Source organism: Onychomys torridus, chromosome 8 (assembly GCF_903995425.1).
Source record: "Onychomys torridus chromosome 8, mOncTor1.1, whole genome shotgun sequence".
Classification (NCBI taxonomy): Eukaryota; Metazoa; Chordata; class Mammalia; order Rodentia; family Cricetidae; genus Onychomys; species Onychomys torridus.
Window position 1 is genome coordinate 42,731,582 of NC_050450.1, and position 21,223 is coordinate 42,752,804.

Consider the following 21,223-nt stretch of genomic DNA (forward strand, 5'->3'; position numbering starts at 1 on the left):
CCTGAGGAAGATTGACTCTAAAACAACCAAATGGAGTGTTGTGGCTGTAGGTTTCTCTCAAAATAATTGCTTATGTGTGCCTTGCTAAGAGAGACAGTAAGCAAGATGTGGCACTGACAGACTATAGGTACCTGATCCTGCTGGGGTATCCCATTTCTAAGATAGAAATGATTGCCTTTTTGAGGCAAGAAGCAAAGCCCTGAGTAGTTGTAACAGAAAGAATGAAAGTGAACATATTTTTATTCAAGTCAGTGCTTGGCTGTGTACTGGAGAGTGGACTGTGTGTGCAGCAGGTATTTCTCCAAAGATGCTAGAAGAGGGTCCAAGATACTGCACTGATGGGAGCTTATTCAGGTTACCTACCTACTAGTGATAGTTGGAAGTCTTGTATTGCAGGATGATGTCCCTCTGTGTGGCTGCCTTGCTTGCACCCTTCCATGCATCTTCCTTCATCAATAACAGTCTGCAGTTTGAATTAACATTTTGCTATTTTCTTTACAATTAGAGAGAATATAGGTAAATGTCTTGCCAGTTTTCCTGCATGTTACAGAGTATTGAAGAATATACTTCATAATCCAGGAATCTGAATGTTAATTTTTATTCTTCCTTAGTTACTGATTTCAGTACCATGTCATCAGTTCTGCTTCCTATATCATTATTTGTGTGTACATATGTTTCATGGTCATTAATGCATTATTTACATGTAACAAAATTTACCTTCTTTATGGGAAGGTAAATGTGGGAAATTGGCATCGGATCTGAAAGCATTTTAGACTTGTTTGTAGTCAGTTCCTCTTCTGATCCCTATCCTTGTAAAGGGGAGTGTGCATTTATGAATTACCCGCGAAGACAGAGGTTAAGTTTTAGTGAATTGAGAGAGTGAACAAGTAAAATGATAACAGACATTGAAAATTCAGGAAACAAAACAGGACTCAAAAAGGTAAAGAAGAAAATTGTGGTAGTATTAAACCCAAAATGCTGAAGTGTAAGATAAGATCTTTTGAGAGTGGCCAGTTAAGGGTTGGGGATTTAGCTCAGTGGTAGAGCGCTTGCCTAGCAAGCACAAGGCCCTGGGTTCGGTCCTCAGCTCTGGCAAAAAAAAAAAAGAGTGGCCAGTTAAGGTAGAAATTCTCAGATCCTTACTTACAGCTAACTTTCAATTAAAGCAGTTTCCTAGAACTAGAAACATCTTATCTTGACAAAAGCAACTTAGGGGAAATGGTATGTTTGCTTACAAGTCAAGGTTTATAGTCTATCATTGTAGGAAAGCAACTAGTCACATTTCATCTATAGCTAGGAGCAAAGAACACTGACTTAATGGCTGCGTGTGTGTGCTCAGCTTCCTTTCTCTACTCTTACACGGTCAGAATCCCCTGGTCAGGTCTTCTCACCCCAGCAGAGTCACAGACGTGCCCACAGGCCAAACTGATCTAGACCGTCCCTCCCTGAACTCCTTCCCAGGTGATTCTAGATTGTGTGAAGCTGACAAACTGTCCCTTGCACACCATAAAATAAAGCAAAACAAGCCAACAAGATAAAAGTAGAAGTGAATTCTTATATTTTATGTCTTGAATAAACTTAAATGACAATGTGTAAATGTGTGTTAAATGATTAAAGGAATATATAGTAAAAGAAACTAGAACAGAATTAAAATAGAATGATAAAGTAGACCTCAAAAAGTGTTGTAAAATTTCTAGACCTGCAATTTTAATAAGAAACCCATATATAGGATAAGAAATATTTAGAAAAATTGTGTGTGTGTGTGTGTGTGTGTGTGTGTGTGTGTGTGTGTGTGTTTCCAAAACAGCCCAGGGATAAAACAGGTAAAAAAAGGTTAAATGTTAGTTAGTACTGGACCAAAGGCTGCCTTTCAAAGAGTATTTGTTAAATCTATGAATATACCAAAGCTGAATGTTCCCTGGAAAGGGTTAAATGAAACCCTGGACCTGATAATGCTGAAAGGAAAAACATTGAAAGTATGAGGTTCTGGCTTAACACTTAAACCTCAGATTAAAAATGTGGTTTTCATAAGTTTGTATTACATTTTATTACGATCTATAGCACCCCTTAACTGTAGCTTCATGGTTATCTGGCTGCACACAAGAAAAGGATATTCTCTGATTTGGTGCCTGCTAGCTCATCACAGAAATCAGCTCATACTCACCAAATGATAAGTACAAAGAGTTTAATACTTGTCCTACTAGACCCCTGCTGTGTCTTCCCCTGTGCTTAATCCGTCTAGAGGATCTGCCTTCTAGGGCTCAACTTGCTAACTATCCTACAAAAATGATTCCACATTCTTCTTCTATCTCTTGATATTACCATTCTAGTCTCCATGATTCTGTTTATTTTGTTGCCCATTGCCAATCTTTTTTGTTTGAATCTTCATATTTACTTTTTACTGTGCCACCCTCCCACCCCATCCCTCTCTATACCCTGGACTGGTGTATAGAACTCATGGATTCAGTTTTTCATATGTTGGGATTGTGGGCCTGAGCCACCATATCCAGTTAAATTTATTCATCTATTCATTTTATAGTGTATGCTTCCTTAATAAGAGTCCTTATTTTTGCCTTACAAGTGCTTGGTAGTCACAGAGTAGAATTTCTTCTTTGTGAAGCAGTGTAGTCTATTCAAGCTGGTATAATAAAATGTCATGCCTGGGTAGCTTACAAACAGTAGAAATGCTCTTTTCATAGTTTTGGAAGCTGAAGTTCCAGATTAGGTGCTGACAGACTTGGTATACTGCAAAAGACCTCTTTCTGGTCTGTAGATGACACTATCTAGCTATTTATTCATGTGAAAGAAAGGTTGGATGAACTCCCTCTGGTCTTTCGTTAGGGAACTACTCATTTATGAGGGTTCTATAACTTCATGAGTTTATGGCCCAAAGACCCCACCTCTGAATACTATCATCTTGAAGTTAAGATTTCTTTTTTTTTTTTCTTTCTTTCTTTCTTTCTTTTTTTCTTTTTTCTTTTTGGTTTTTCAAGACAGGGTTTCTCTGTGTAGCTTTGTGCCTTTCCTGGAACTCACTCTGTAGACCAGGTTGGCCTCAAACTCGAAAAGATCCACCTGACTCTGCCTCCCGAGTGCTGGAATTATAGGCATGCACTACCACCGCCTGGCAAGATTTCTTTCTTTACAAATTTTTAGGTAAGTTTGAGGCCAGCCTGGTCTATAAAGTGAGTTCCAGGACAGAAAGGTTACACAGAGAAGCCCTATCTCAAAAAAAAAAAAAAAAAAAAACACAGAAAAATTTAGGGTGTTAGAGAGACAGCTCCATCATTAAGAGCACTTGTTTTGGTTCCCAGCTCCCATATAGCAGTTCGTAACCATCACTATCTCCAGTGCCAGGGAATCTGGTACCACCTTCTGGCCTCTGAGGACAGCAGGCATGCATGCAGTTCACTTACAGTACGTGAAGCTAAAACACTCATGCACATATAATAAAAAATAAGTGAATGAAAACAATTTTTAGGATCTGAGGGTATACCTCAGCTAGAAGAGCCTTGGGTGGCCCTGTATTTGATCCTTAACTACTGTTGAAAGGAGAAAGAGATCTGGGGATGTAGCTCAGTTAGAGTGCTTACCTAACATGGTGGGTTCAATCTCAATACTTCATAAACTAAGTATAGTAGCACATATCTATCTATAATCCCTAATGGCAGGAAGATGATCAGAAATTTAAGGGCATTCTTGGATACAAGTCTTGAGTTCAAGGCTCATCTGAGAACACGAAATCCTGTCTTAAAAAGGAAAAGAGGGTAACTAGGTCTAGACCATAGCAGCAGACTGTTAAAGCCAGCTTTTCTAGTCTTTTTTTTTTTTTTTAATTCCAGAGCTGAGGACCGAACCCAGGGCACTGAGCTAAATCCCTAACCCCTTTTCTAGTCTTAAAAGGTCTCAAGTTGTGTTTTGTTTTTGTTTCTTTTGTTTTTTGAGACAGGGTTTCTTTTTTTTTTTTTTCTTTTAAATATTTTTTTGTACATTGTACTGCCTGCAGGCCAGAAGCGGGCACCAGATCTCATTACAGATGGTTGTGAGCCACCATGTGGGTGCTGGGAATTGAACTCCGGACCTCTGGAAGAACAGCCAGTGCTCTTAGCCGCTGAGCCATCTCTCTAGCCCCGTGACAGGGTTTCTCTATAGCTTTGGAGCCTGTCCAAAGCTAGCTCTGTAGACCAGGCTGGCCTCGAACTCACGGAGATCCACCTGCCTCTGTAATCCCGATCCTGGGATTACAGGCAAGCGCCACCACTACCCGGCTCAAATTGTGTATTTAATGTGGATTATTAACCACTTAAAGGTTTGTAGGAATCCAGAAGTAGTATAAATTGTGCAAAAAAACAAGACTGAGTTGTTACCAGAGCCCTAACTTGAATTAACAAAGGCCAAAAGAATAATGTGCTGACCCAAAGACAAAGTGTTTCTGACGGCAGAGTCTGTACTTGCAGATAGGATTCCCTGTCCTATCTGTCTCTGGTCATTTGGCATGCACACCCTATGGTTTGCCTATTTTTCCTCCGTCTTTCTCTGTGATCCTATTGCTGGTACTCTTTCTTTCTCTGCCTGGTATGTTGTATTTCTGTTGCTTCATTCCTCTTTCTGCATCTGCTTTTCTTACTCAGAATTCTCCTTCCCATTTTTCTGCCTCTTCTCTTCCTATTTGTTTTTAATTTTGTTCATATTTCTTACTCTGAAACTTTCATTGATGGTCACAATTCACCTTATTTAACTGTCCACCAACCCCTTCTCCTACCTCTCCATGACTCCCCCCATATGTCTCTTCCTCTTTGGGGGGAAAAATTCCATGTGCACACACACACATATCCATATGTCCTGAGCTTGAGCATTATTAGTGCTGTCTATGTATACAAGGTTGTGAAATTATCTACTGCAGTACAAGGAACCTGCTAGTGGCTACCCCTCAGAAAAGTGACTCCCTCTCCTCCACTTTATAGCTACTCAGCTATGGGTGGGACCTTAGGAGCAATTCCCCAGTCCACGCTGGACTATTTTTCCTTTATACTGAATTTTAATTTTATTCCAAAGTACTTTTCTAAATAAGAATGCCACATTATACTGGATATTTTAAGTGGTTTGATCTTGTATAACAGGTAATCACCATTGATGTGAGTTCATGAGTACATGTTATATACAAAGGAAGTATATCAGACCACTTCTCCCATGTCTGGCTCTACATTCCTTCTGCCCCCTCTTCGGTCATGTTCCCTGGGGAGGGGGAGGTTAATACAGAGTATAAATGACTGTGAAAGAGGACAGGAGGAATGTCAGATCTTAGGTGAGCCTGTCGTAATCTTCACTAGTACTCATCTTTGAATGCTTATATTTATTTTTATAGAATTCTTGTGCTCAACTCATTGTTTTCTGTAACTGTTTTAATATTCAAAAGTAGTACCTAATCAGTTTTTACTCTTGAGAAGATATCTTCATTTTCTGTGAATGATAGCTCTTAAAACCTGTTACTTCCTAAGATATTCAACATTGATGTTTCCAAAGTTGTGGTGGTTCGGTTGATTTTAGAAATGACTGAATAATCTTTGCTCTTTGTAATGTTTTTAAGGCCCAGTAATGTATTAGAAAGTGGTAATGCTTCTTTGGTTTTTATGTCAATGTTAGTACTTTGTAATACTATTGTGCCTCTTTCTCAAACTCCTGCTCTCTTAATCTCCATGATTGCCTGTCCTACTAGACTTTGTATCTTTATGATGAAAGAATAACATTTTTCACAATAAGCAGCATGTATTAATAAGGCACTGGTTCATCTTTCTCATACCTCCTGTTTTAGAAAGCTTTGATTTAGGAAAGCAAGTGTTTATTGGAGAACAGTTACTAATACATTTAATAATGTTTGTGTCTTATCCTTAACTGGATCTGACTAATCATGTAGATAACACAGAAGAAAGGCCTGCATTTTAGGTAGAGCGATGTTTTATAAATAAGTATCTTTCCATTCTTTGTTGCTGAATTCTTCATATTTGGCATTTAAGGCCATTTTGGACAATTTACAGTGTGATGCATAACATTTTTAGCATGAAATTATTCATTAAAATTTCTTTCTGTAGGCTACAGAAAGTGAAGTAGGAGATGTAGACTTAACCCGTCTTCCAGAAGGACCTGTTGATTCTGAGGATGAAGAGGATGAGGAAGAGGAGATTGATCGAACAGATCCACTGCAGGGTAGAGATCTTGTTCGAGAGTGTCTTGAAAAGGAACCTGCAGACAAAACTGATGATGATGTTGGTAAGAAATATATCTGTGTTCAAGGCCAACCATGACTTCCCAGAAAAACAAAAAATAAAGAAATACATATGTTCACATAAGCATTTTTAACCTTATATGCAGAATAGTCTGTTGCCACATAACATACCAAAGCTTAACTTCTTTAAAAAAAAAATATATATATATATATATATTATGTTCACAGAAGAGGGCACCAGATCTCATTACAGATGGTTGTGAGCCACCATGTGGGTGTTGGGAATTGAACTCAGGACCTTTGGAAGAGCAGTTGGCGCTCTTAACCTTTGAGCCATCTCTCCAGCCCTTAACTTCTTAAAACAACATGAATTTATTATTTCATAGTCAGAATGTTTATACAGACTTGAGTCATCTGAGTCTTCACTGGAGTGCATGAAAATATTTCCAAAATGACCTACTCACAAGGCTTCTGGCCCCAGACCTCAGTTCTATGTTATGTAGTCTTTTTTTAGCTTGTCTATTCACCCTAACAGCGTGGCAGTAGATCTCCTCTAGTGTGGGTAATTCAAGGGTGAGTCTGCCCCAGTGTCTTTTATGACCATCATCACTTCTGCCACAGCCATTACACCATGCAAAACTGAGACAATGTTTATGAAAGACTATACCTGGACATTGATATCAAGATGTCAGATCTTTGAGAACCATTGTTAAGACTTGCTGTGTTTATCAAATAAAACCATGAATTTCATGATACTGATTTTTCTCTTTATGTTCATAAGACATTTAAAGCTCACTGGAGTTGTGCCTAGAGTCTACAGTTTCAAATACATCTGTGTTACCTTCGTGTGTGTGTGTGTGTGTGTGTGTGTGTGTGTGTGTGTGTGTGTGTGTGTTAAAACTATAGATAAAACCTTTTACATATTTCTTAATTTCTTACAGAACTAGTTGATCTATTTTAATTGAAAATTTGAATTCTGAAGATGTTGATGTATCTTTAAGGAATTAAGTTTACTTAGTGTCAATTACATATTGCTATTGTTCAGTTAAGATTTTAGATTTTCTTTCTATAATCATTGCTGTTAAGTTATAAGTGAGTGCTAGTAAAATCATCAGAACTTCATCAGTATATTTGAGCATTCGTGGCCATTATAAAGATAGAGTATTAAATAACCACTGTTTAGACTCATGCTGAAAATGTCTGCATAGACACTATGCTAATTTCATTAGGTTTTAAAATTGAAGTTTATTTCATTCTGATTACATGTGAGATTCTTGTGTGATCATTTCTGTTGAAGCTTGTTTAACTTAACTGAGAATATATGTGTGTTTCCCTTGTATTTATCTTTATTGACCATATGTTTTTACCAAAAAAATAGCTTCAGAAACCCATAAACATTTAGTAAGAAGTTAAGTAGTTGATGTAATAAATCTTAAGCTACAGTTCACTTTAGTTATTCTTAAGTTACCGACTAACATTTACCAGTAGAATTAAGAAAGAGAACATTCTAGACAAAAGGGTTTTTGCAAATCAAAGAGTAGCACTAAACAGCACCACCAATCAGGTGCCATCTCCAGCGAGGCAAATCACAGATGTTACAGCTTCATTTGAACCTGTGTGGTTTCCTGGTTCTCTGAGTGTTCTGAATGATGATATCTTTCAATATGCCTGTATTTATATGTGAGGATAAATATACATGCAGTCTATCAGTGTGTATGTGCACACATATAACCTTCTAAATAACTGGGTTTTAAAATTATTTTTTTAATATGTTTATTTTACCTGCATGTATATCTGTGCATCATGCGTATGCAGTGCTATGGAGATCAGTAAGGGAGTGTCAGATCTTCCAGAATTGGAATTACAGATGATTGTGAGCCACCATTTAAGTTCTGTGAATCGAGCACAGGTTCCCTGGAAGAACAGCTGGTGCTCCTAACCACTGAGCTGCCTCTCCAGCCCCTATTTGGTTTGGTTATTTTGTTTTGTTTTTTGTTTTTTACATGAATGGTTGTGAAGTGATCTATCTTGATGTTCTTATTCTAGCAATATAAGTTCCTAAGTAGATTCCTAATAGAATTTTGAATTATAGAATTTGTTGCATGTTAAAGTAGTATCTTGATCTTTATGCTAGAATTTCTGTTTTCTTATAGAGCAGTTGCTTGAGTTCATGCACCAGCTCCCTGCCTTTGCAAACATGACCATGTCTGTAAGGAGAGAGCTCTGCTCTGTCATGATTTTTGAAGTAGTGGAGCAGGCCGGGGCTGTTATTCTTGAAGATGGGCAAGAGGTAGGTCAGCAAATAAGTCATTAATTTCTTTAGGCTTGTATAAATCCAAGATTTTGAGTTTAAAGTATTTTCAGTCAATACTGAGTCAAGGTAGGTTTTTGTTTTTATTGTTGTTTGGTTGGTTGGTTGCTTTTGGTTTTGTTGTTGTTTGGATTTTTGTTTGGTTTTTTATTTTTTGATTTTTTTAAGGCATGGTTTCTCTGTGTAGCCCTAGCTGTCCTGAAACTCACTCTGTAGACCAGGCTGGCCTTGAACTCACAGAGATCTGCCTGCCTCTACCTTCCAAGTGTTGGGATTAAAGGCATGTGCCATCACCACTTGTTGGTAGTAAATTTTTGAAGAGATAAGTTGTTTTTTGTTGCTGTTGAGTTTATTATTGGGGTTTTGTTTTTGTTTTTGTTTTTGTTTTTGTTTTGTTTGTGATGTGTGTGTGGGGGGGGTGTTTTATTTTGTTTCTTTTACATTTTTTTTTTAACTGTTGCTTTCCCAGCAGTGGACTTTATGCAAAATAGGTATTCAATCAATAATTGAACCAGTTTTTTAAATATTAAAATAGATAGTAAAACTCCTTAATTCTTCATTGTTGTTGCTTTTTATATGTAAATGTATGTTGTTTTCGTTGAAAATGTTGGTCAAGTATTTATTCACTCCCCGGTTCATTGTCTGTGATAAGAATTGAAAGAGGGAGAGGCAGTGTATTGGTGTTTATGCCTTCCTCCTAGGGATGTAACCCTCCAATACTGCCATCCTTTAATACAGTTCCCCATGTTGTAGTGACCCCCAACCATAAAATTATTTTTTTTTTTTTTTTTTTTTTTTTTTGAGCTGAGGATGGAACCCAGGGCTTTGTGCTTGCTAGGCAAGCCGCTCCACCACTGAGCTAAATCCCCAACCCTATAAAATTATTTTCATTGCTACTTCATAACTAATTTTGCTACTCTTATGAATTGTAATGTAAATAGATGTTTTCTGAGGTTCTGAAGGGAACCCTTGTAAAAAGGTTGCAGCCCATGGGTTGAGAACCCCTGCTGTAGGGGACTAGAAAACACTACTGTGAGAACGAAGCTGAGAGGTGAATTACCAATGTTTACTATTAGTAAATTGTTTTACCCTTTCTGAAAATTCATTTAGAAATTCTTGATATGAGATGAACTGTATTGACAGTTTCTAACCTGCTATTCTACTTAACTGGTGTCTCTCCTTAGAACATAATAAAAAATCTCAAGAGTTATATCTAAAGATGCTCATTACCTATTTGTAATAGAAAGAACTGAGTATGCCATCATACAGTTTACATGGTTTGTTCGTACATGTAGGATAGAATATATATCCCCAGGAAGTTGGAGGAGACAGATTACTATAGTTTGTTCTTGTATTTAAAGGCACTGGAGAGATAGCTCAGTGGGTGAATTATTTGCCACCAAGTATGAAGACCCAAGTTTGGTCCTCAGAAACTACAACAAAAGCTAGATATGATGGCATGCACCTATAAACCTTACACTGAGGAGGTGGAGACCTTAGGATCCCTGGGGTTCATGGGCCAACCAGCTAAGCCTGCTCGGCAAGCTCTAGGCGTAAGAGATCCTTTCTAAAAGAATTAGGTATGGATGGTATCTGCAGAAAGACAGCCGGGGTTGTCATCTGGCCTCCAGATGAGTATGTTCACACATGCCAGCACATACGTGTACCTGCACCCACACATACACAAGCAAAAATAAACCAGGTGGACAGCACCTGAGGTTTACCTCTGGTCTCCACATGCACAGACATGTCTACCTACATGTAAAATACATACACTCAAAGGCAGAATAATCTAAATATATTTCAGCACCTTAAAATTTTATAGAAATGCACAACCAATAAATAAAAGTTCTGTAGACAAGAGGATTTTAAGCAGCTTTTCTTTTCTACGGGTTATGTTCTCTAACTCTACAGTTCTATTAGCAAAAATGTATTGTCTGGTTGAGCAAGGTGTACACCTTTAACCCCAGTACTTAGGGAGGCAGACTGATAGATCTGTGTTCAAGGCTAACCTGGTCTATATAACAAGTTCCAGGACAGCCAAAGCTACATAAAGACTTCGTTTCAAAAAGACAAATAACAACAACAAAAATGTAGTTTGTCAACTTCCTGCTAGGTACTTCTGTAAACATAGGAATATGTTGGGAAAAGACAAAGTCTCACTCAATAATTTATATATAATCTTTAAACCCTATCGTGTTTTGTAGTTTGGTAACAAAAAAAAAAAATAGACTTTACCAAAAAATTGTTCTTGTTACCTAGTTACCACTCAGAACTGGCAGTCCTAGATGTTCTTTAAATTGCATTGAAAGTTGAGTCTAGGGGCTGGAGAGATGGCTCAGAGGTTAAGAGCACTGGCTGCTCTTCCAGAGGTCCTGAGTTCAATTCCCAGCAACCACATGATGGCTCACAACCATCCACAATGAGAGATCTGGTGCCCTCTTCTGGCCTACAGGCTGAACACTCACTGTATACATAATAAATAAATAAATCCTTAAAAAAAGAAAGAAAGAAAGTTGAGTCTAATAAGAAGGAGAGGCCTCTAAAGAGTAAGTAAGTGTTCTTTCACTGATACACAGCATACCTTTAAAAATATAACTGGGCTGGAAAGAGAGCTCAGTGGTTCAAAGCACTTGTTGCTCTTTCAGAAGATCCAGAGTCAGTTCCCATCACTTACATGGTATCTCACAACCATCCATACCCCCAGTTTCAGGGGATCCAACAGTCATACACGTGGTACACATATAACCATAACAAGCAAAATATTCATACACATAAACTAAATCTTTAAAATTAAAATATGTATCTATGTATGTATTATGCGTTAACGTATATCATCTCCCAGACCAGCAGGATGGTTCCATGGGTAAAGGTACTTGCCACCAAGCCTGACCTGTATCCCATCTCTGGTATGCATGGTAGAAGGAGAGAACCAATTCCCATTATTTGTCCTTTAGCCTCCACACATACACTCCAAAAATAAAATATAATAAAAATGTATCTCCTTCCTATTAAGTGAAGAATTTTTTTAAATATTAGCACAACTTTAGGATATTTTATTACATGTGACTTGAGATTCAGACTTTTGATAGTTTTTGTAAGTTAATTAGAATGATTGTATGTTACGTACTATTCTTCGTATTTGATCTGTATTAAATTGACCATCTACTTCAGTAGTTCTACATTACTTTTTTATAGTCATTTTAGCAATAAACTAAAGCCTTAAATAACTTGGTAAAAGTCACTGTGCTGCTCAATGACAGGGTCTGGATTAAGATTCTAAGAATTTTGCTCCTGATAGATGGCTTAAGCAATTGAGAGCACTGGGCATTTTTAAAAAGGATAGAGCCAGTTCCCAGCACCCAGGGGATAGCTTACACTTCTTTGTAAGTCCAGCCTCAGGGATTACGAAGCCCTTATCTGGCCTTCTAAGGCACACATGTTGTACACATACATACATGTAGGCAAATACTTGTGCACATAAAATAAATTATCTTTAAAACAAGAATTATGATCTTAAACATTACAGTATTTTTGTCTCAGAGAAATTGGCCAGTTCTGAAAGTCCTTTGGTGACTAAAAGAAGAAAGTGAAAGAAACCAGTTTGTTTTGTGTCAACAAAGCACGAGGTGTTGATGACTAATTACTAAATAATAGAGCTAGGTCTCCTTTCTCTTCTTTAAGTGATGTATTTTATATATTTTGCTAAATTGTTCAAAGTTAACTTATAACTGTCTTTTTTTAAAGGTTCTAACACCTTTATTTTCCTTTGTAGCTTGACTCCTGGTATGTCATTTTAAATGGCACTGTAGAAATTAGTCATCCAGATGGGAAAATTGAAAATCTCTTCATGGGAAATAGTTTTGGAATTGCCCCCACTCTGGACAAGCAGTATATGCATGGAGTCGTCAGGACCAAGGTCGATGATTGTCAGGTAAGTTGATCTCTGCTCAGTATTCCCTCATCCTTTGACTGAAAATGATTGAGCTACTTTTTGTTTTCTTCCTGGAAGGAAAACAGCTTTAGTGGAGAATTAGAAGAATTAATATTTTCAGTAGTCTACAGTTGACAAGAGAAAGTAGATTTTATAAATCTGTCTGAAATTTTGTTGAATTGGGCAAAATACAAATTTTTAAGAGAATGATCCCAAAAAATGTTGGTTTGTTTGAACATTCAGAGTTTTATTATCCAGTTCAGGCTCTTTCTGTTTTCAAAGAAGGAAGGAAATAGGAACTTGTGCGTTGTTTATTTCTGACTTATTCCTGCTTCATGTTTTCTTTGCATAATGTCTGTTTAAGAGAAGTGGATGTTCACTTCTCCTTTTACAGCAGAATTCAGATGATTCCATCCTGGTCTCTCTGTGTGTGAATTATTTGCCTTGATTTTTGTGTAGGGTTCAACAAACTGAATAAGAAATAACTGATGCCTCTTGACTTCTTACCTTTGTGCTCTGCCTTGGTACGTAGTGATGTGTTTATGTACTATAGGTTCATTAATTGTCCCCATGTTGTTCTTGGACAGTTTGTCTGTATAGCACAACAGGATTATTGGAGAATTTTAAATCATGTGGAAAAAAATACCCATAAAGTTGAGGAGGAGGGAGAAATTGTCATGGTACATGAGCACCGAGAACTAGACCGGAGTGGCACCAGGAAAGGACACATTGTAATCAAGGTGAGTATTTTTGCTTGTTGCTTGATTGGTTGGTTTTTCAAGACAGAGTTTGTTTGTGTAGCCCTGACTGTCCTGGTACTTGCTCATAGGCCAAGGCTGGCCTAGAATTCTGAGATCCACCTGTCTCTGCTTCCCAAGTGCTGTGATTAAAGGCATTTACCACCACTACCCAGCTTGACTTATTCTAGAAATTTCATTCAAATCTTTCATCTTGCTTTAAAAATAAAAAGGCTTTAAACTACTTTTTTGAATAATGTAAAATTCTTCACTAATATGTTGATGTCTGATTCAGCAAGTTTGTTAGCTCTTCTGTCCCTTTTCCAGCTGGTTATAACATATTCGAATGATGGATACTTACTGCCATTTAATATCCAAATTGATACAATATTATTTTAGATTATACTGGCCAAATCTTTTCTTCTTAAGTGTATAAGCTTGGTGGTGGGTATTGGTCTTAAGAAAAAAAAAAGCCAGCAGTATTAGAGATAGACAGGAACAGGAAATTTAAAAACTAGCCACAAAGACATCTAGAGTCCACAATGAAGATGCAGAGCTCCTGCTAGCATTGAAATCAGCTGTGTCTTCTCTGAACCTTTAAATTGAAAATAAAAGAGATACTGGAAGTAAAGTTAGGACTGAGTGAGGTAAATCTGAAGCTTTAGCATAATCACAGTCAAAGCAGCAATCTCCATGTTCCCTTCTCTGTCTTACTCTCCTATATTTTTTGTCATTCTTGTTTGTTTGAAAACCTCTAGATATAAAGTAGAGCAAGTATAGTTGAAAATATATACATGTGCCTTGTTTTAAGCTAGTCTTGTTTACAAAATAAGTATGTTGTTAGTTGGCAAATAAACAACTTAGTAGCATATGAGTCGTGTCATATCAGTTCTTTCTTGGGTATTGAATTCTTAGAGCTGTCTCTTAGTATAAGCTTTGTGTGTAGTAAAGGTGAATATAGTGTGTATTGGATGTAGTGGTTGCATACCTGTAATCATCCCAACACTGAGAAGGTAGAGGCAAGAGGATCAAGAGTCTTCCAAAAAAAGAATGAGAAAGGAAAAATATATAAATAGAATGCAGAAGTTAATGCATATTACTTAATTTGCCTTTTACAAGGACCTCTATTTTTTGTTTCTATTTTTGAGTTTTGTTTTGTTTGAGACAGTTTCTCTGTGTAGCCTTGGCTGTCCTGAAACTCACTCTGTAGACCAGGCTGGCCTCGAACTCAGAGATCTGCCTGCTTCTGCCTCCCAGGTGCTGGGATTAAATGTGTGCACCACCACACACAGCAAGAACCCTATTTTTCAATAGTTCAAACTTACAGAAAAGTTTTAAGAACTAGAATAGGGAGATGGCTTGGTTTAGTAAAGGGCTTGTCTCACAAGTGCAAATATAGGGACCTGAGTCTGTTTGTTCTCCCAGAACTCATGTAAAAAACTGGGCACACTGGTTTGCACCTGTAATTGAAGCAGTAGAGAAGCAAAGGCAGTAGGGCCCCATATCTCAGTGGCCAGCCAGTCTAGCTGAATTGGTGAGCTCCAGGTTCAGTGAGAGACCCTGTCTCAAAACATGGTGGAGAACAGTTAAGGCAGACATCTGTGGTGGTATTGGGTTCCCCAAAATATTGTGTACCCTAATAAACTTACCTGAGCAAGCCACAGCTACCTCACCTTGCCAATTCCTCAGCTGATCCTGTTTCCTCAGACTGGAAACCTCTCAGTCCTCATGCAGAATGAATCTCAGCTGAACTGTTGTTGCTCAAAAGCCTAAAAGCTTAACCTGCCTAGTTCCTGGTTTTCATGCCTTATTTACATTTCTGCTTTCTGCCATCACTTCTTGGGATTAAAGGCGTGAGTCAGCATGCCTGGCTTTTTCCAGTGTGGCTTTTAAATTCACAGAGATCCAGATGGATCTCTGCCTCCCAAGTGATAGGATTAAAGGTGTGTGCCACCATTTTCTGGCCATATCTAGTGGCTGTTACGTTCTCTGGACCCCAGATAAGTTTATTAGGGTACACAATATTTTGGGGAACACAATGCCACAACATTTCCCCTTTTTTGTCTAAATTTTTAAAAAGCTTATAACAAATACAAGAAAAACTATATCCAGTAAGTATATACAGTATATAGAGTCAATAACTACATTAACAATATTTAGTCCATTAACATTTGACAGATTCAGTCAAAAAACTCCATTATATATATTAACGACGTCCAGTCCAGTAACATTTGATAAACTCAGACAAAAATTTCATTACTTATCCTACTTTTAAAAAGTAGTTTCTTTTTAAAAGTAGATTCAATCATTGACCTTCTTATCATATCCATATTCTCTTTTCTCTTTTCATAATAGATTGAATAATCTACCTTTTGCCATTTTTATATCTTCCCCTTTTTCTTTTTAGAGTAGATTCAGTGATCTACCCGTGATCTGAAGTGAGGGCAGAAAGCAGAAAGGTATATAAGGCATAAAACCAGGAACTAGGCAGGTTAAGCTTTTAGGCTTTTGAGCAACAGTTCAGCTGAGATTCATGTGGAGGAGGACTCAGAGGCTTCCAGTCTGAGGAAACAGGATCAGCTGAGGAGTTGGCAAGGTGAGGTAGCTGTGGCTTGTTCTGCTTCTCTGGTCTTCCAGCGTTCACCCCAATACCTGACCTGAGGTTTGATTTTATTAATAAGAACTTTTAAGATTCTTGTACAGACATCTGAAATTGACCTTTGGCCTGCAAATACCCATGTGCACGTCAACACCAAGGCAAGTTTCAAGAACAGTGCAGACAACTCTGAGTCAGACTGCCCTACTTTCAGCATTTCACTGCCTTTGCCCCGTTCTCACCAGTCTTATTTTGAACTGTTTAAGATGTTTCACAAATGCAGTCAGTGTCTTAGCATTCCTTAAAAAACAAAAACAAGAGCACTCCTTCATTAAACATCTTAGAATTCTCCCAAGTATGGAAGTGCATGTTGCTAAGATAATAGAGGCAGCCTGAATTCCCTAGTCATTTCTCACCAGTGTCCCAGTAATGTTGCATTTTCATTTCTTGTCTGGGTTCATTCTTGGTTGTATTTCATTGTCATGCTCCACTTGAGTTGTTGGTCTTTCTTTGTTATTCATGTCCCCAGCAAACCTAAAGAATCCATGTCTTAACATCCTGTCAAGTTTACCCATTATCAGACTACAGTCATGTTTTCCATAAAGAAATTCCTCTGTAATTAACACTCTTCTCTTTGCATTTGGTGTAATGTTGACAGACCTTCCTCTAGGGAAGTTAACCTTGATGACCTCATGTCCATATGCCAGGATTTTTTACTATAAGGTTATTCTTTGTGACACTTCATAGTTGATGAGTACCTGATGAAGAGATGTTCTGAGAAGATCTATCAGTATACTGCCTCTAGTTTGTGGATAATAACATCTAGGTGCAAACTTCTTCCCACCTGTGATGATTCCTGCTGAAAATGGTGTTTTCCTCCTACCATAATTTCTCTTATAATTAGTAATTGTCATTTAATTTAATGTCTAGTATGGACTTACATGTCATACTCCCTTACATTAGTAGTATTCTAACGCTCTGAATTCTCTAAGATGCCGACCAGTGCTCTACAGGCTGACTCTTGTATTACTTTTAAATGCCCCCATCATTCTTTGAGCACTTTTTGGCAGTTAGTAAGGATATGAAATTTTTTCCTACCTTGGGATCAGCCATTTCTCCAAAAGGTTCTTGGTCTTTCCAGTTGAAGATAGTATTTATAAGCCAGGATCTGGGGACTCACTATATTTACACCCTCTCAGGAGTCTGAACTAGAAAAACAAGTATTGATGTTAATTACCAATGCACATATACAACTTTGTACTATACAATCATGAGTATATGATACAGTTCTAGTACTGTCTTACAGACTTTTCTCTAGTGTTTTACTTTGGTGTATATTAATACCTTCTAATTATTTGCTGGGTTTTTGTTTGTTTTGGAGGTTTTTTGTTTGTTTTGTTTGTTTTTTAATGGTTTTTCAAGACAGAGTTTCCCTATGTAGCTTTGGAGCCTGTCCTGGAACTCACTCTGTAGACCAGGCTGGCCTTGAACTCAGAGTTCCACCTGCCTCTGCCTCCCAAGTGCTGGGATGAAATGTATACGCTACCACCGCCAGGCTATTTGCTGGTTTTAACCCGTCCCTACCATGCCACTATAACCGTGCCAACCATGTCTCTCACCTTTCATCCCAGTGGATATTATCCAGAGTGGGATACCCTCTCCAAGTATCCTACTCTCTTAGTTACTAGTATGGACATAGGTGACATACTTCTCATGATAATGAGTTCTTTTCAAAATTTTGAATATATATCCCAGACTCTGTAGGGACTCTTGTCTACTGATATAGACAAACAGAATGATGACACAACAGAGGTTGACCAGTTACCACACTGACTTAGCTTGTAAGCCCTAAGACCACATAAATTTCCTAGACCCTGATTGACCTAAATAATAAACCCATTTTGATAATCTTAGACTTAATATTTTTGAGGGTAAGAAAAAAAGAGGACTAACTTCTAGTCTCTATGCCATAAGTAGGTTATAAAGTCTTTCTTACTCCTTAGTGCCTTCAAGAGAAGTGATTTATATACCTTGTTAGCATTGGGTGCCCTTGGTGGGGTATTCTAAGGTAACAGCATTATCAGTATTAATATATGTTTCCTATATAGATGTGATCAGTTAATTATTTGTATGGTTGCAGCAAATTGAAGTCTGAACTTACGGGCCACAGTTAGATTTTTAAATTTTATGTATGTGTACCACATGTGTGCCATGACTACAAAGGTCATAAAAGGGCATTGGATCTTCGGGTAATGGAGTTAGAGTTTGTTGTGAGCTAACTAACATGTGGGTTCTGGGAACCAAACCCAAGTCCTGTGCAACAGCAGCAAGTGCTCTTAACCACTGAGCTATCCATCCCCCACAGTTGCTTTTTAATATCCAACTCAATATTTGTTTTCTTTTTATGTGTATTCTGTTTATTATTTTGAAAAGGTAGCAAAGCGGGTTGCAAAGGTAGTACTGTTGATAAAGTGCTTACCTTGCAAACATTAGGACCTAAGTTTGGTCCCCAAAACCCACATTTATAAAACCAAGAATAGGGGGTTGGAGAGATGGCTCAATTGGTAAAGTGTTTGCTATGCAAGCACAAGAATCTTATTTCAGATCTTTTTAAAAGACTCGTGTGATTATGAGCACCTGTAATTCTTGGAATGGGGGAGGCAGAGACAAGGGTTCCTATGGCTTTCTAGCCAGCCAATCCAGCCACTTAGCTCCAGGTTTAGTGAAAGACTGTCTCAAAAAAATATGGTTTTAGGAAGATGTCGTCCTCTGGCCTACACCTCTCACACATGCACACCTCACCCTACTCATTCTTCAAAAAGCTAGGCATGATGGCATATGCTTGTAAGGCTTACTGGCCAACTAGCCTTGCCTACTTGGCACATCCCAGGCTAGTGAGACTCCGTCTCAAAAAATAAAGGACAGTGCTTGAGGAACAATACTCAAGGTTGTTCTCTAGCCTCCACATGACAACATTTTTTTTTTTTAATTTCAAAATCTTAATAAATTTTTAACATTGATTTAGAAACTCAATGGGAAATATTTGTTCATGGATTTTATTTTATATATACATATATATTATGTATATATAAAATTTTTGAGGTAGACAAGTCTTTAAAATGCTAAATTTACAAACAGTAAGGGGTTTAGTCATTTCACACACAGCAAGCAAGAAGTCTAGAAGAGTAAATACCTGTATATTATTCCTGTAGCATGGGACAGAAGAGAATTTGAGGTGGATTAAATGTAGAAGAAAGACTTCTTTTTGTTGTTGTTATTACTTATTTGTTTGTTTTTCTAGACATGATGTCTCTGTGTACCCCTGGCTTTCCTGGAACTCACTCTGTAGACCAGGCTGGCCTCAAACTCACAAAGATCCACCTGACTCTGCCTCTTTGAGCTTTGGGATTAAAGGTGTACACCACCACCGTCTGGCTAACTTTCTTCTTTCTTTCTGTTTCCTTTGCCTTGGACAGTCATCACATGTCCTGTCGTAGCAGAAGTAACAATAACAGCCCATACAATGGATAAGTCAGTAAATTTCGTAGGCCCTGCGGTGATGAAATGCCAGTAGAAACAAGCACAGATGAGCAGATGCTGCTGGGGGCTTATCCCTCTACCATTTCTCAGCTCAAACCTCTGGATGCTTCTGAATTACGATCTGAAGACTTCTCCCAGCAGTAGGCTTTAGAGGAGAATAATGGGAGATACTTGACTCCTTTAGTTTTGTTTTGTTTTGTCTTAATCTTTGGTTTCATTGGATTTTTAGGGAACACCTGAGCGTCTGATCATGCATTTGATAGAAGAACATTCTATTGTGGACCCAACATATATAGAAGATTTCCTATTAACTTACAGGACATTTCTTGAAAGTCCTTTGGATGTTGGGATCAAGCTTTTGGAATGGTTTAAGATTGACAGCTTAAGGGATAAGGTTGGTTTATAACTATAGAAGGCATGAACTTAACTTTAACCTTTAAATTTTATTAGCATACACTTTTGCACTTTATAGATCACATGGGTTTTTGTTGTTATTTTTATGAAAAAAAATAAGTTTACCTAAGATCACACGGGTTTTTGTTATTTTTATGAAAAAAAAGTTTACCTAAATAAATTAGTGAGTATATAGACATGTGTCTTGTCATTTTCTCAATGCCTTGAAAAGTGCATACAAACTAGAAATCCGAAACTGAAATAAGACTATGCTAGGGCCAGCTGTCAACTCAAGAACCATGGCCGTTTGTGCAGATAGATAAAGCATGTAGCTGGTTAGTGGATTTTGAGGAATAACAACCTGGAGATCTGGAGGACCAGCCCACAAAGCACAAAGTTGTCCTCTCACCTTAATACATACCATGGCACATGTATCACACACATACATCATGAGTGTACACAGTAAGTAAGAGTGAAAATATTTTTTAAGAACTAAAACTGTAAGGCCATTAGACTAATTGACTTTCTTTGAGTTTGGCAATAGTTCTGCAGATGTGACACCCAAAGCATAAGCAAGAAAAGAATAAAGACAGATAACCAGAACTTCCAAATAGTAAAACCTTTTTTTCTGTATCAAAAAGTACTATCAAGAAGCACAAGATAGGGGTTTGGGCGATGATCCAGTGATTAAAACACTTGGCTGGGCAAGGTTGAGGATGGGAGTTTGGATCCCGTGACCCCACGTAAATGCCAGGTGGACATGGCAACCAGCCTCGGAAGGTGGAAATAGGGCTTTCCTGTGCAAACTAGCTTTCCCGACAAGCCATATCAGCAAACTCTGGGTCTGACTGAGAGTCAGTCAGTGAATTGTGAGTGAAAAGACTCAGTGAATTAGGTAGTAGAGTAATAGGAGATGATTCCCAGCATCAGCCTCAGACCTGCACATGCCTCCCACACAAACACAAAATGGAATAAGGAGAAAGAAAAGAAATCAAACAACATACAGATTTGCAAATCATAGATTTGATAAGGCTCTACTAACCAAAATACATTTAAAAAAAAACTCTTAGAACTGAAGGGCAGAAAGACAAGCAACATGATTGAAAAATGAACAGATGACTGGATTAAACACTTCTGAAGAAGATTTATACATGGCTAAGAAGCATATGTTCACCATGATTGCGCATATGGAAGTCCACTCAAAACCATGACTTAATTTTTTACTTAACCTGTTGAACAATATAAACTAACCACTTTGAAAATTTGATGACATTTAATGAAGTTTTAGATTTGTTTTTCTTGAAAATTTTGGTCAAGTACATTCTTAATTGTAGAAATACTTTTAATGTGTTCTAGTTGAAATGACTGCCTACTCTTAAAACAGACAGGCTTGTGTTTAAGACACTATGGGGAATACACATCCCAGTTTGTATCTTCTTTCAGATCCAAAGGAAACATGTGGAAATTAAACCATGCCTCTCTGTTAGAA

General features: G+C 37.7%; 1 protein-coding gene across 17 annotated transcripts in view; it reads left to right on the top strand.

Moving 5' to 3' along the window:
- Positions 1-21,223, top strand: part of Rapgef6 (Rap guanine nucleotide exchange factor 6) — a 180,525-nt gene that overhangs the window by 84,702 nt on the left and 74,600 nt on the right. For all 17 annotated transcript variants that reach the window (XM_036195123.1, XM_036195118.1, XM_036195119.1 and 14 more), the window contains 5 exons: positions 6,090-6,267; positions 8,377-8,513; positions 12,310-12,468; positions 13,056-13,208; positions 19,571-19,735. In XM_036195123.1, the coding sequence (XP_036051016.1) occupies positions 6,090-6,267; positions 8,377-8,513; positions 12,310-12,468; positions 13,056-13,208; positions 19,571-19,735 (792 nt within the window). The remainder of the gene's footprint in view (positions 1-6,089; positions 6,268-8,376; positions 8,514-12,309; positions 12,469-13,055; positions 13,209-19,570; positions 19,736-21,223) is intronic.